Source organism: Hyla sarda, chromosome 11, assembly GCF_029499605.1.
Source record: "Hyla sarda isolate aHylSar1 chromosome 11, aHylSar1.hap1, whole genome shotgun sequence".
NCBI classification, from domain to species: domain Eukaryota; kingdom Metazoa; phylum Chordata; class Amphibia; order Anura; family Hylidae; genus Hyla; species Hyla sarda.
In genome coordinates, this window is record NC_079199.1 from 98,471,857 (window position 1) to 98,485,030 (window position 13,174).

At 46.6% G+C, this 13,174-nt stretch overlaps 1 protein-coding gene across 2 annotated transcripts in view; it reads right to left on the reverse strand.

The window, feature by feature from the left end:
- Window positions 1–1,921: 1,921 nt before the first annotated feature.
- The window catches only part of COPA (COPI coat complex subunit alpha), a 60,664-nt gene continuing 49,411 nt past the window's right edge, over window positions 1,922–13,174 (reverse strand). For both annotated transcript variants that reach the window (XM_056544899.1, XM_056544900.1), the window contains 7 exons: window positions 13,054–13,122; window positions 11,499–11,635; window positions 8,587–8,773; window positions 8,400–8,510; window positions 7,238–7,399; window positions 4,183–4,377; window positions 1,922–2,202 (listed from right to left, as the gene is read on the reverse strand). In XM_056544899.1, coding sequence (XP_056400874.1) covers window positions 2,143–2,202; window positions 4,183–4,377; window positions 7,238–7,399; window positions 8,400–8,510; window positions 8,587–8,773; window positions 11,499–11,635; window positions 13,054–13,122 — 921 coding nt within the window. In that variant the 3' untranslated portion in view covers window positions 1,922–2,142. The remainder of the gene's footprint in view (window positions 2,203–4,182; window positions 4,378–7,237; window positions 7,400–8,399; window positions 8,511–8,586; window positions 8,774–11,498; window positions 11,636–13,053; window positions 13,123–13,174) is intronic.

Sequence of the window (13,174 nt, forward strand, 5' to 3'; positions counted from 1 at the left end):
GCAAACCTCTTCCAAACTGGGCGGTTCCCGAGACACGTGTCATCAGAGAGCACTTAGACAGAAAAGAACAACCTTAACTTCAGAAGCTCATAAGTACTGAAAGGATTAAGATTTTTTAACAGAAGTAATTTCCAAATCTGTTTAACTTTCTGGAGCCAATTGAGATATATATATATATATATATATATATATATATGTATATATATATATATATATATATATATATATATATATATATGTTTTTTCCTGGAATACCCCTTTAATGCTGCCATAACAGCAGAGTCCCGTCGCCGATCTTCTGCGCTGCCCACGGCAGTGCCGGAGATCGCTAGGACGTATACATACGTCCAAATGCGTGATCGTGTCTGATGCTTCCACGTATGCATACATCCTATAGCGGGAAGGGGTTAAGACTCTTGGTCTCCATTCAGATGTGGGACCATTATGAATCACATGACATTGGGGGAGGAAAAATGGCTAATTGGGCCCAATTTGTACATTTCCACTTAGGGAAGCCCATTAAAGGGGTACTCCGGTGAAAACCTTTTTTCTTTTAAATCAACTGGTGGCAGAAAGTTAAACATATTTGTAAATTACTTCTATTAAAAAAATCTTAATCCTTCCAGTACTTATTAGCTGCTGAATGCTACAGAGGAAATTCCTTTCTTTTTGGAACACTGATGACATCACGAGCACAGTGCTCTCTGCTGAAATCTCTGTCCATTTTAGTAACCATGCATAGCAGATGTATGCTAAGGGCAGCATGGTGGCTCAGTGGTTAGCACTGCTGCCTTGCAGTGCTGGGGACTTGGGTTCAAATCCCACTAAGGACAACAATAAATAAAGTGTTATTATTATTATAATAACGTCAGCAAAGAGCACTGTGCTCGTAATGTCATCAGAGAGCATTCCAAAAAGAAAAGAATTTCCTCTGTAGTATTCAGCAGCTAATAAGTACAGGAAGGCTTAAGATTTTTTAATAGAAGTAATTTACAAATATGTTTAACTTTCTGCCACCAGTTGATTTAAAAGAAAAAAAGGTTTTCACCGGAGTACCCCTTTAAGGTTTAGAGATTAATGGCTGTGTGTGGAGTTATAATGGTAGAACACAACATTACACACTTAAGAATGAACAAAAATGACCCCCATAACAGTATATTTTATTTATTGGTGGAAAAGTACCCCCATATGCATACACTGGAATGGCTAATGGTTTGTCACATTGGGCCATCATATAGAGTCCAATACTCTATAGCTAAGTGAGGGAAATAGCAAGAGTCTTCATTCACAGTCTGGACAAGTATTTTCCCAACCAGGGTGTCTACTGCTGTTGCAAAACTACAACTCCCAGCATGCCCGGACAGCCAACGGCTGTCCGGGCATGCTGGGAGTTGAAGTTTTGCAACATGTGGAGGGCTACAGTTTGAGACTACTGGTAAGAGATGAAAGGGAAGCTTTGAATTACCTTTTTAGGGACAGTGTGGATCCTCTGGAGAAGGCAGACAGGCTTTTGACTGTCCAGGCATGCTGGGAGTTGAAGTTTTGCAACATGTGGAGGGCTACAGTTTGAGACTACTGGTAAGAGATGAAAGGGAAGCTTTGATTTACCTTTTTAGGGACAGTGTGGATCCTCTGGAGAAGGCAGACAGGCTTTTGACTGTCTGGGCATGCTGGGAGTTGAAGTTTTGCAACATCCGGAGGGCTATCGTTTGAGACCACTGATATAGAGGGAGAGTCCCATAGAAAAACAGAAATAGAGCCGTCTCTCATGGCCATATTCCTTGTCACCATTGGAGGTCATGACCACAACCAACCCCCCCAACCACCATCTGCAACTGCTGGAGGCACCCTGGTTGGGAAAACACTGGTCTAGAGACAGAATTTATAGATAAAATGTTGTTTCACGCACACTACACACAAGAATGTTTAGAATTTTTTATTTTAGATTTTAATTTTATTTATTCCATACACAGAAAGGGGACAATGATTTACTGAATTACAAGTTAGTAAAAGGCGGCCAATACTGTCGCCTTCAAAGCTTAGGGGGAAGCGGGAAGGTGGCGGAGTCGGCGGCGCTGGCTACTTATCAGGGTCATCTAAAAAAACAACAAAAAATAAGGCTGATTTAATGACTGCGAAGTCCTAGCGGAACTGTAGGGGGCTGATCCTCAGGCCGATCACATCTTTCCCAATCTCCGTCACCTGTGAAAATAAGGGGTTAAAGAAATTAGGATTTTTCTTAAAAAGCAGAAGAATCCAGAATTCGTAATTGGCTGTACAGCGCAGCGTGTTCCCCTCTATCCCATGATAAAAGAAGAGACCTGTCTAGTTTAGTTAACCAGAGACCTTAATCCTTCCAGTACTTTTTAGCAGCTGTATGCTACAGGGGAAATTCTTTTCTTTTTGAATTTCTTTTTTGTCTTGTCCACAGTGCTCTCTGCCGACACCTGATGCCCGTATCAGGAACTGTCCAGAGCAGGAGAAAATCCCCATAGCAAACCTATGCTGCTCTGGACAGTTCCTGATAAGGACTGAGGTGTCAGCAGAGAGCACTGTGGATATATATATATAAATAAAAAGTTTTCCACCGGAGTACCCCTTTAAAGGGATTGTCCAAGATTAGAAAAACATTGGTTCTTTCTTGAAAAAAAAAAAGCGCCACTCCTGTCTGCAGGTTGTGTCTGGTATTGCAGTTTGGCTCCATTGAAGTATACGGGGCTAAGCTGCAGTACTACACACGTCCTGTGGATAAAAGTGGCGCTGTTTTCGCAAGGAGGAAGCAGAATTTTTCTAATCCTGGAAAACCCCTTTAAAAGGAGTTGTCAGAGTGCCAGAATGTGGGGTCTCTGACTACTGGGCCCACCCAACTCCACAAAGGGGCGCTCTCCTCAGAGGGCTCCGACCCCCAACCTTTCTAGACAGAATGGTCTCGGCAGTGATAGCCAGATCAGGCAATGTCCCACAGGTGATCAGCTGAGCGGGCAGTCCCCGCAGAGTCCTACTGAGAAGGTGGGGGCCAGAGTGTTCATGGATAAGAGTCGGGCCCTATTCTAGAGATGCCTGGGGGTCCCCAGTGATCAGACACTTATCCCCTATCCCAGTGGTCTTCAACCTGCGGACCTCCAGATGTTGCAAAACTACAACTCCCAGCATGCCCGGACAGCCAACGGCTGTCCGGGCATGCTGGGAGCTGTAGTTTTGAAACATCTGGAGGTCCACCGGTAGAAGACCACTGCCCTATCCTATGGATGGGTGATAAGTTTTAATGCCCTTTAAAGGAGTAGTGCAGCGAAAAATAGCTTATCCCCTGTCAAAAAGATAGGGAATAAGTTATAGATCACGGGGGTCCGAATGCTGGGACCCCCGCGATCTCCTGAATTGGGCCCCAACAGTCTGCCGGAAGCGGCCATTCTGACCCCCTCCATATATCTCTATGGGATACATGGAGGGGGCGTGTCAGACGGCACTCCGTGCGGGGGGACGACATGCCCCCTTCCACCAGATTGCTGGGGCCCCGCTCAGGAGAACACGAGGGGGTCCCCAGCACTCAGACCCCTCTGATCCTATCCTTTAGATAAAAAGAAGTTTATATTCACTACAGAACTCCTTTAAAAGGGCACTCCATCCCCCTTTTAACACATTGAGTGTTATTCTTTATTTCCCCTGCGGGGGCACTGCAGAGAGAACTAAACCCTTGTAGATTGTAGCTGAATGTCTCATCAGTAAGACCCCTTGTGATCAGTTTATGAGCGGCTGATCCCAGTCCAGAGTGAACAATCCATTTAAAGGGGTACTCCGGCGCTAAGACATCTTATCCCCTATCCAAAGATGCCTGATCGCGGGGATCCCGCCGCTGAGGACCCCTGTGATCTTCCATGCCGCACCCAGTTAGAATCAGCCCCCGGTGTGTGCTCGCTCTGGGTCCGATTACTAGCGATCACGGGGACGGAGCATAGCGACGTCACGGCTCCGCCCCCATGTGACATCACGCTCCGCCCCCTCAATGCAAGCCTATGGAGGGGGCGTGACAGCTGTCACACCCCCTCCCATAGGCTTGCATTTAGGGGGCGGAGCATGACATGTGGGCCAGACCCCCGCAATCAGGCATCTTATCCCCTATCCTTTGGATAGGGGATAAGATGTCTTAGCGCCGGAGTACCCCTTTAATACCCCTGTACATACCGTGGTGACCCTGCAGATCTGTCCTTTATACTCCGGGCTGTAACAAGCTCCACTCAGAGGACATTTTTCCACCGGCTTCCCCCTGTATATCGGCCGGTAAGACGCGGCACAGATGTCGAAGGGGTTGTGCATGTCGTAGTTGAGTTGGTAGGCGTCGGTGAGGTTTTTCTCGCACGCGGACAGAATCTTGCGCGTCTGTCATATAACCAGAAAAATACATTAATACATTTTAAAAAAAAACGTAGCTCCTGACCTGTTTAGACAATATTAAAAAGGAGTTATCCAGAAATAGAGAAAAAAAAAAAAAAAGCTTATTCCTTCCAAAAACAGCGCCACCCCTATCCTTAACCCCTTAAGGACCAGGAGATTTTCCATTTTTGTTTTTTCCTCCTCACCTCCTAAAAATCATAACCCTTTCAATTTTGCACCTACAGACTCATATGATGGCTCGTTTTCTTGCGCCACCAATTCTACTTTGTAATGACATCAGTCAGTTTACCAAAAAATCTACAGCCAAACAAAAAAAAATAAAAAATAAAAAATTAAATTATAGGACAGAGTTGAAAAAACAAAACAAAAAAAATAAAAATAAAAAAAAAAACCTCCATGTTGTAAATTTGGGGGCTTCCGTTAGTGCTGGGCGGTATACCGGTATAAACCGGATACCGTTTTTTTTTTTATCCCACGGTATGGATTTTTGCCCATACCGCTATACCGGTAGGGCCCCTCCCCCACCCTCCAGATGAATTGTAGAGCCCAGCGCGGCTAATCCATTTACTGTGTCCCCGCGAGCACGATCAATCCCCACCGCTACTCCCTGTGCCCACTAGCGATGTCAAATGTGCCCCCCGCGCGTGCTACCATCACCGCTAGCGGGGTCCCTGTGCCCACTAGCAGTGTCACAAGAATGCCGAGCGCGGCTCTGTTCCCCGTCCCTGTCAGCTCTTATGGTACGGGAACAGATTTAACAGCCTCGCGCGCAGCTAACGTAGTACTGCGCATGCGCAGGACTACGCAAATAGCGTGGCGCTAACGCTAGGCTCCTAGCGCTGACTACGTTAGCCCTACGCTATTTGCATAGTGCTGGGCGCGAAGCTTTTAAATCTGTTCCCGTACCCTAAGAGCTGACAGGGACGGGGAACAGAGCTACGCTCGGCATTCTTGTGACACCGCTAGTGGGCACAGGGACCCCGCTTGCGGGGTGGGGTGACAGGCGGTAATACCGTGATACCGCGATAGTAAAAAAAAAATACCGTGGTATTAATTTTAGGCCATATCGCCCAGCAAAAGCTTCCGTTTCTACGCAGTGCACTTTTTGGTAAAAATGACACCTTCCCTTTATTCTGTAGGTCCATATGATTGAGTGGCGACCCTACTTATATAGGTTTGATTTCGTCTTACTTCTGTTAAAAAATTATAACTGTTTGCACAAAAGTTTGTAGGATCAAAATAGTCATCTGACCCCTATAAGTGTTTATTTTTCCACATATAGGGCGGTATGAGGGCTTTTTATCGGTACCATTTATGTTTTGATCAGACTTTTTTTTAATACTTTTATGGTATACAAAGTAACCAAAAATACGCAATTTTGGACTTTGGAATTTTTTTTACAAGTACGCCATTGACCGTGCGGTTTAATTATTATATTTTCATAGTTCGGACATTTATGCATGCATGACATTTTTTTTTTTTTTTTTTTTTTTAATGGGACAAGGTAGGTGATTCAAACGTATTAGGGAAGGGGTTAAATCACATAAATTAACTTCATTTTTTTCTTTTAACACTTGTATAGCCCACATAGGGGAATATTACATGCAATCTTCTGATTGCATACACTGATCAATGCTATGCCATAGCATTGATCAGTGTTAGCGCATTGAGCAGTAGATTGTCGATCGGACACAGAGGAGGTAGGTAGGGACCCTCCTTGCGTCCTCTCAGCTGATAGGGACACAGCGGTGGTCCCAATCAGCTACGCTGAGCTGCTGGGAAGGATTTTGTTACATTTTAGACGCGCCAATCAACTTTGATCGCAGCATCTAAGGGGTTAACACCGGCATCGGTTAGGTCCAGTATTAGCCATGGGTCACGGCCGTTGTTAGCCGCCGGGACCGACCCGCTATGATGCGGGGTCAACTCGTGACCCCGTGACATAGCAGGGGAGCGGACTCAGGGCGTACCTGTACGCCCTAAGTCCTTAACAGGATAAAGGAGTAGGATAAGTTATGTTTCACTAAAGAACGCATCTAAAAGGGGTACTCCGCCCCTAGACATCTTATCCCCTATGAAAACTGCAATACCAAATACAACCTGTGTACTGATGTGCCGCTGTTTTTCTCCTAAAGTAGTACTCTGCTGCTCAGCGTTTGGAACAAAGTGTTGCGAACGCTGGAGCTGGGAGCCTGTGACATCATAGCCTCACCCCCTCATGACGTCACAGCCACGCACCCCTCAATGCAAGTCTATGGGAGGGCGCGTGACGGCCGTCAAACCCCCTCCCATAGACTTGCATTGAGAGGGCAGGGTGTGACGTCATGAGGGGGTGAGGGTTATGACGTCATGAGGGGGTGAGGGTTATGACATCATGAGGGGGTGAGGGTTATGACATCATGAGGGGGTGAGGGTTATGACGTCATGAGGGGGTGAGGGTTATGACGTCATGAGGGGGTGAGGGTTATGACGTCACGAGCTCTCGCCACCGACTCCAAACGCTGAGCAGCAGAGTACTACTTTAAGTAATTCATTTAAAAAGTGCACTTGTCGCTTTAAAAAACTTTTCACGTGTCCTAGAGATATGTCAAAGTTTTGTTCACTCTGGGTCTGAGTGTTCAGACCTCGACCAATCGCTAGATAGAGCTGGGAGACAATCCCATAGACTTACAGGGAAAGTTTGTCTCCTCAGCACGCTGTTCTATCGGCTTATTTTAGCGATCTGTCGGGATCAAGACACTCAGACCCTGACCGATCCAAACTCTTGACAGGTCTCCACAACATGTCAAAATATATATATATTTTTTTAAAGTGACAGTGCCCAAATTAAAGACCAATGACTTACCTGCTGCGCCACTTCAGGTTTGGGCCCTAATTCCAGCAGTCGTCTGGCGAAGGAGGCGGCCGTTTTGAAATTCTTCAGCTTGAAGAAGAGGTTCACTGCTGTTCTCAGGACCAAGATCATGTGGACCGGCTGCAGGCTGGAGTGTGTGAAATAGGCCGCCATCTGCAAATGACATCACAATGAATGGGTACATGTGCGGGGATGGTATCTACTGTTGTAGGCGACGGAAAATCGTAGCAAGGCTGTGTCCAAATATCACAAGTTGGAGACTGAAATGAACGGGAGGTGTAAGAAATGCAAAAAAAATGAAGGCCACTAAAAGCCGAGCTGCTCTTTGTAGTGCATCCAGCTTTCACATTCACATAAATCAAGGAAAAAAGACATAGATGTGGTCTAAAACAACCATTTATACCAGTATTTCCCAACCAGGGTGCCTCCAGCTGTTGCAAAACCACAACTCCCAGCATGCCCGGACAGCCGTTAGCTGTCCAGGCATACTGGGAGTTGTAGTCTTGCAACAGCTGGTGGCACCCTGGTTGGAAAATATTGGTATAAATGCTGTCTGGGCATTCTGGGAGTTGTAGTTTTGCAAAAGGTGGAGGCACTATGGTTGGAAAACACCCATATAGACACTGTCTGGGCATGCTGGAGGTTGTAGTTTTGCAACAGCTGGAACTGGAAGCACCCCGGTTGGGAAACACCAGAATAGACGCTGTCAGAGCATACTGGGAGGTTGTAGTTTTGCAACAGCTGGAGGCACCATGGTTGGAAAATATTGGTATAAATGCTGTCTGGGCCTGCTGGGAGATGTAGTCTTGCAACAGCTGGAGGCACCCTGGTTGGAAAACAGCGATATAGACACTGTCTGGGCATGCTGGAGGTTGTAGTTTTGCAACAGCTGGAGGCACCCCGATTGGGAAAGACCGGTATAGACATTATCTGGGTTCAAAAATATCGATATAGACACTATCTGGGTATGTTGGGAGTTGACATTTTGCAACAGTTGGAGAAAGCCTTGTTGGGAAACACTGGTATAGACATTGTCTGGGCATGCTGAGAGTTGTAGTTCTACATATACCGGTACACAGACACTAAAAGGCATTTCAGCCGTATGGTAGATGCCAGCACCAAGCCCATGATACAGCTGTATATTAATGGATACCTCGCATATGCGTTTCTGTTGCTCCAGGGTATCCTTCGGAAGCTTCTTTCGCTCTATTTCCATGGACAATCCCACGATATACTCTCGGCAAATGGTGATCAGCTGCTGGGCCTGCAAAAGAAGGGTTAATTTAAAATTCTGCCTCCATTATCACTGGGTGTCCAGGACGACCCCACACCCCACTTACCTCTGCAATCTCTTGTTTGTTGTCTACGACCAGAAGGGGAACGCTGAGGAGGATCAGGCGGAACTTCTCCACCGCTTCCTCAAATTTTCCGGTGGTGGTCAGCTGGTAGCAAACCTGGAGGCGCTGGATCAGGTCGCTGAGCTTCAGGCCCACCGCGGGGACTCCGTTCTTCGGTCCTGCGTCCTTCCTGGAAAGGCAGAAGAAACAATGGTGAGAGAAAAGTAGTGTGCAAACTACAGCATGCCCCCGATGTCTCAAAACTACAACTCCCAGCATGCCTGATGGCAGCGACGGAGAGCGATGATACCGGGCAGCAGAGACGTTTCTCAGCGATGGGGACACCCCGGGGACAGCGATGAAGGGCGACATCCAGGGCAGCGGCGAGTATTGCCTCCTATACCAGTGGTCTTCAACCTGCGGACCTCCAGATGTTGCAAAACTACAACTCCTGGTATGCTCGGACAGCCAACGGCTGTCCGGGCATGCTGGGAGTTGTAGTTTTGCAACAGCTGGAGGCACCCTGTTTGGGAAACACTGGTGTATAGACGGACAGCCAAAGGCATTGTTTCAGTGTGTAACTCGAATACATTGGAGTCATCTGTACAACAATAAGATGGCGTAAGTCTGACGTGTGATATGGTCTGAGCTACTGTATCTAAGCCTGGGATGTGTGCTATGGTCTGAGCTACTGTATCCAAGCATGGGATGTGTGCTATGGTCTGAGCTACTGTATCTAAGCATGGGATGTGTGCTATGGTCTGAGCTACTGTATCTAAGCCTGGGATGTGTGATATGTTCTGAGCTACTGTATCTAAGCCTGGGATGTGTGATATGTTCTGAGCTACTGTATCTAAGCCTGGGATGTGTGATATGTTCTGAGCTACTGTATCTAAGCCTGGGATGTGTGCTATGGTCTGAGCTACTGTATCTAAGCCTGGGATGTGTGCTATGGTCTGAGCTACTGTATCTAAGCATGGGATGTGTGGTATGGTCTGAGCTACTGTATCTAAGCATGGGATGTGTGCTATGGTCTGAGCTACTGTATCTAAGCCTGGGATGTGTGATATGTTCTGAGCTACTGTATCTAAGCCTGGGATGTGTGCTATGGTCTGAGCTACTGTATCTAAGCATGGGATGTGTGGTATGGTCTGAGCTACTGTATCTAAGCATGGGATGTGTGCTATGGTCTGAGCTACTGTATCTAAGCCTGGGATGTGTGATATGTTCTGAGCTACTGTATCTAAGCCTGGGATGTGTGATATGTTCTGAGCTACTGTATCTAAGCCTGGGATGTGTGATATGTTCTGAGCTACTGTATCTAAGCCTGGGATGTGTGCTATGGTCTGAGCTACTGTATCTAAGCCTGGGATGTGTGCTATGGTCTGAGCTACTGTATCTAAGCATGGGATGTGTGGTATGGTCTGAGCTACTGTATCTAAGCATGGGATGTGTGCTATGGTCTGAGCTACTGTATCTAAGCCTGGGATGTGTGATATGTTCTGAGCTACTGTATCTAAGCCTGGGATGTGTGCTATGGTCTGAGCTACTGTATCTAAGCATGGGATGTGTGGTATGGTCTGAGCTACTGTATCTAAGCATGGGATGTGTGCTATGGTCTGAGCTACTGTATCTAAGCCTGGGATGTGTGATATGTTCTGAGCTACTGTATCTAAGCCTGGGATGTGTGATATGTTCTGAGCTACTGTATCTAAGCCTGGGATGTGTGATATGTTCTGAGCTACTGTATCTAAGCCTGGGATGTGTGCTATGGTCTGAGCTACTGTATCTAAGCCTGGGATGTGTGCTATGGTCTGAGCTACTGTATCTAAGCATGGGATGTGTGGTATGGTCTGAGCTACTGTATCTAAGCATGGGATGTGTGAAATGGTCTGAGCTACTGTATCTAAGCCTGGGATGTGTGCTATGGTCTGAGCTACTGTATCCAAGCATGGGATGTGTGCTATGGTCTGAGCTACTGTATCTAAGCATGGGATGTGTGCTATGGTCTGAGCTACTGTATCTAAGCCTGGGATGTGTGATATGTTCTGAGCTACTGTATCTAAGCCTGGGAAGTGTTATATGGTCTGAGCTACTGTATCTAAGCCTGGGATGTGTGATATGGTCTGAGCTACTGTATCTAAGCCTGGGATGTGTGATATGGTCTGAGCTACTGTATCTAAGCCTGGGATGTGCGATATGGTCTGAGCTACTGTATCTAAGCAAGGGATGTGTGATATGGTCTGCTGATCTACTGTATCTAAGCCTGGGATGTGTGATATGGTCTGCTGATCTACCTACTGTATCTAAGCCTGGGATGTGTGATATGGTCTGAGCTACTGTATCTAAGCCTGGGATGTGTGATATGGTATGAGCTACTGTATCTAAGCATAGGATGTGTGATATGATCTGCTGATCTACTGTATCTAAGCAAGGGATGGGGGATATGATCTGCTGATCTACTGTATCTAAGCATGGGATGGGGATATTATCTGCTGATCTACTGTATCTAAGCATGGGATGTGTGATATGATCTCCTGACTTACTGTATCTAAGCCTAGAATTTATGATATGGTCTTCTGATCTACTGTATCTAACTCTTTGATGTGTGATACTGTCTGTAAAGAGGGTAAACCTAAGCCTATCATGTATGTATGGATTTTTAGGTGCAAGATTTAAAGGGTTATGATTTTTTAAAAGGTAAGGAGGAAAAAATGAAAGTGCAAAAACTGAAAAACCCCTGGTCCATAAGGGGTTAAGATTGGGATATGTGACATTCTCTGCTAATGTAATGTATCTAAGTCAGTGTTTTCCAAACAGCGTGTCTCCAGCTGTTGCCAAACTACAACTCCCAGCATTATACACAAAACTATCAGCAGAGAAACAAGTTCTACAAATATGCAGTAAACCCTTACCAGTTCCTCTGGGGATACCCGTACATAGCTGGGAGCCCTGGCAATGCCTGGTAAGTGCTCCGACCCCTGGAGAAGGTGTGCAGGAAATGCTGCTTATAAGCCGCAAAGTTCACCACCCCCACCTGGTCATGGAGAAGCTGAGGAGAAAAGATTTGTTACCTTCAAAACTGGACGTTAAAAGGGGCATTTATTTTACCTTTCAAGAGTCCCTGTCACCAAATAATCTTTTAATATAGTGTTCCTTGTGTAATTAGCAGACACTTTCCCATTCACTTGCTTTTAAAATTATCAACATAAATATGTTTAAAATGTAATAGAAAAAACGGCCACTAGGTGGCTCTGTTCCCTGCCACAATTAATACAGTGAGTTTGGTCTCTTCCCGGCCTGGCAGGAGACCGAACTCAGGAAGTGTTTCTCTGCACTGAGCTTGACTTCTTATACGGCGAATACACACCTATCGCGGCGGTCCCTGCAGCCATCAATGGCTGGGACCCGCGGCTAATACAGGACATCGCCGATCACGGTGATGCCCTGTATTAACCCTTCAGACGGAGCGATCAAAGCTGACCGCCGCGTCTGAAGGGAAAGTGACACTAACCCGGCTGCATCGGGAGGGACCTTACCTGCCTCCTCGGTGTCTGCTCCGTGCCGGGATCCCCTGCATGGCCGGCGCGCTCCGTCGTCATCACGTCGTCGCACACGCCGCCCCGTCATCCAATAGGAGCGGCGTGCGTAGCGACGTGATGGCGGCGGCGGAGAGCGAGGATACCGGGCAGAAGAGACGTTCCGGAGCGACGGGGACACCCCGGGGACGCAGCGACAGCGATGGAGGGCAACATGCAGGGCAGCAGTGACGGGTCCGGAGCGGCGGGGACAGGTGAGTATTACCTCCTATACCAGTGGTCTTCAACCTGCGGACCTCCAGATGTTGCAAAACTACAACTCCTGGCATGCCCGAACAGCCAACGGCTGTTCGGGCATGCTGGGAGTTGTAGTTTTGCAACATCTGGAGGTCTGCTGGTTGAAGATCACTGTGACCTATACTTTACATTGTATTCTAGATTTTCCTAATTTAAAATTGCGTGCGTCTTATATGCCGGAGCGTCCTATAGGGCGAAAAATACGGTATATAACTTGGCATAATGGGTACTAGAGTTGAACGAACTTATAGTAAATTGGCTCGTAGTAAACCATGTGGCTTGGCCCTTGATTACTTTAGTCCGCGTAAATTTGTTCAGCTTTCCAAGGGCTCTGGTTGCCTGGAAAAGTCCGGGATGACAGTTGTAGGTCTCCTAGGTCTGTATCCTCCTTTTCCAGGCAACTGAAGCCCTTGGAAAACTGAACTAATTTATGCAGACTAAAGTAATCAACAGCTGAGCTGCGGGGTTCGCTACGAGCCAATTTACTGTAAGTTCGCTCAACTCTAATGGGTACAAAACCTTAAACAAAAAAAAACAAAAAATGTAGTAAAAAAAAAAAAGAGATTTGGTTAGGCAGTCAACTGGCATGGAACCAATAGCTGATCCAAACCCAATGGTGCCAATGTAAACTTACCCGCATTGCAGTCTCAAAAGAGCCGGCCAGAACGTGATCGACGGGGAGCTGAGAGTTGTTGCACCAAGTCTGCAGGACAAAAAATATATATATATATACGATGGTGATGTGAACAATACCA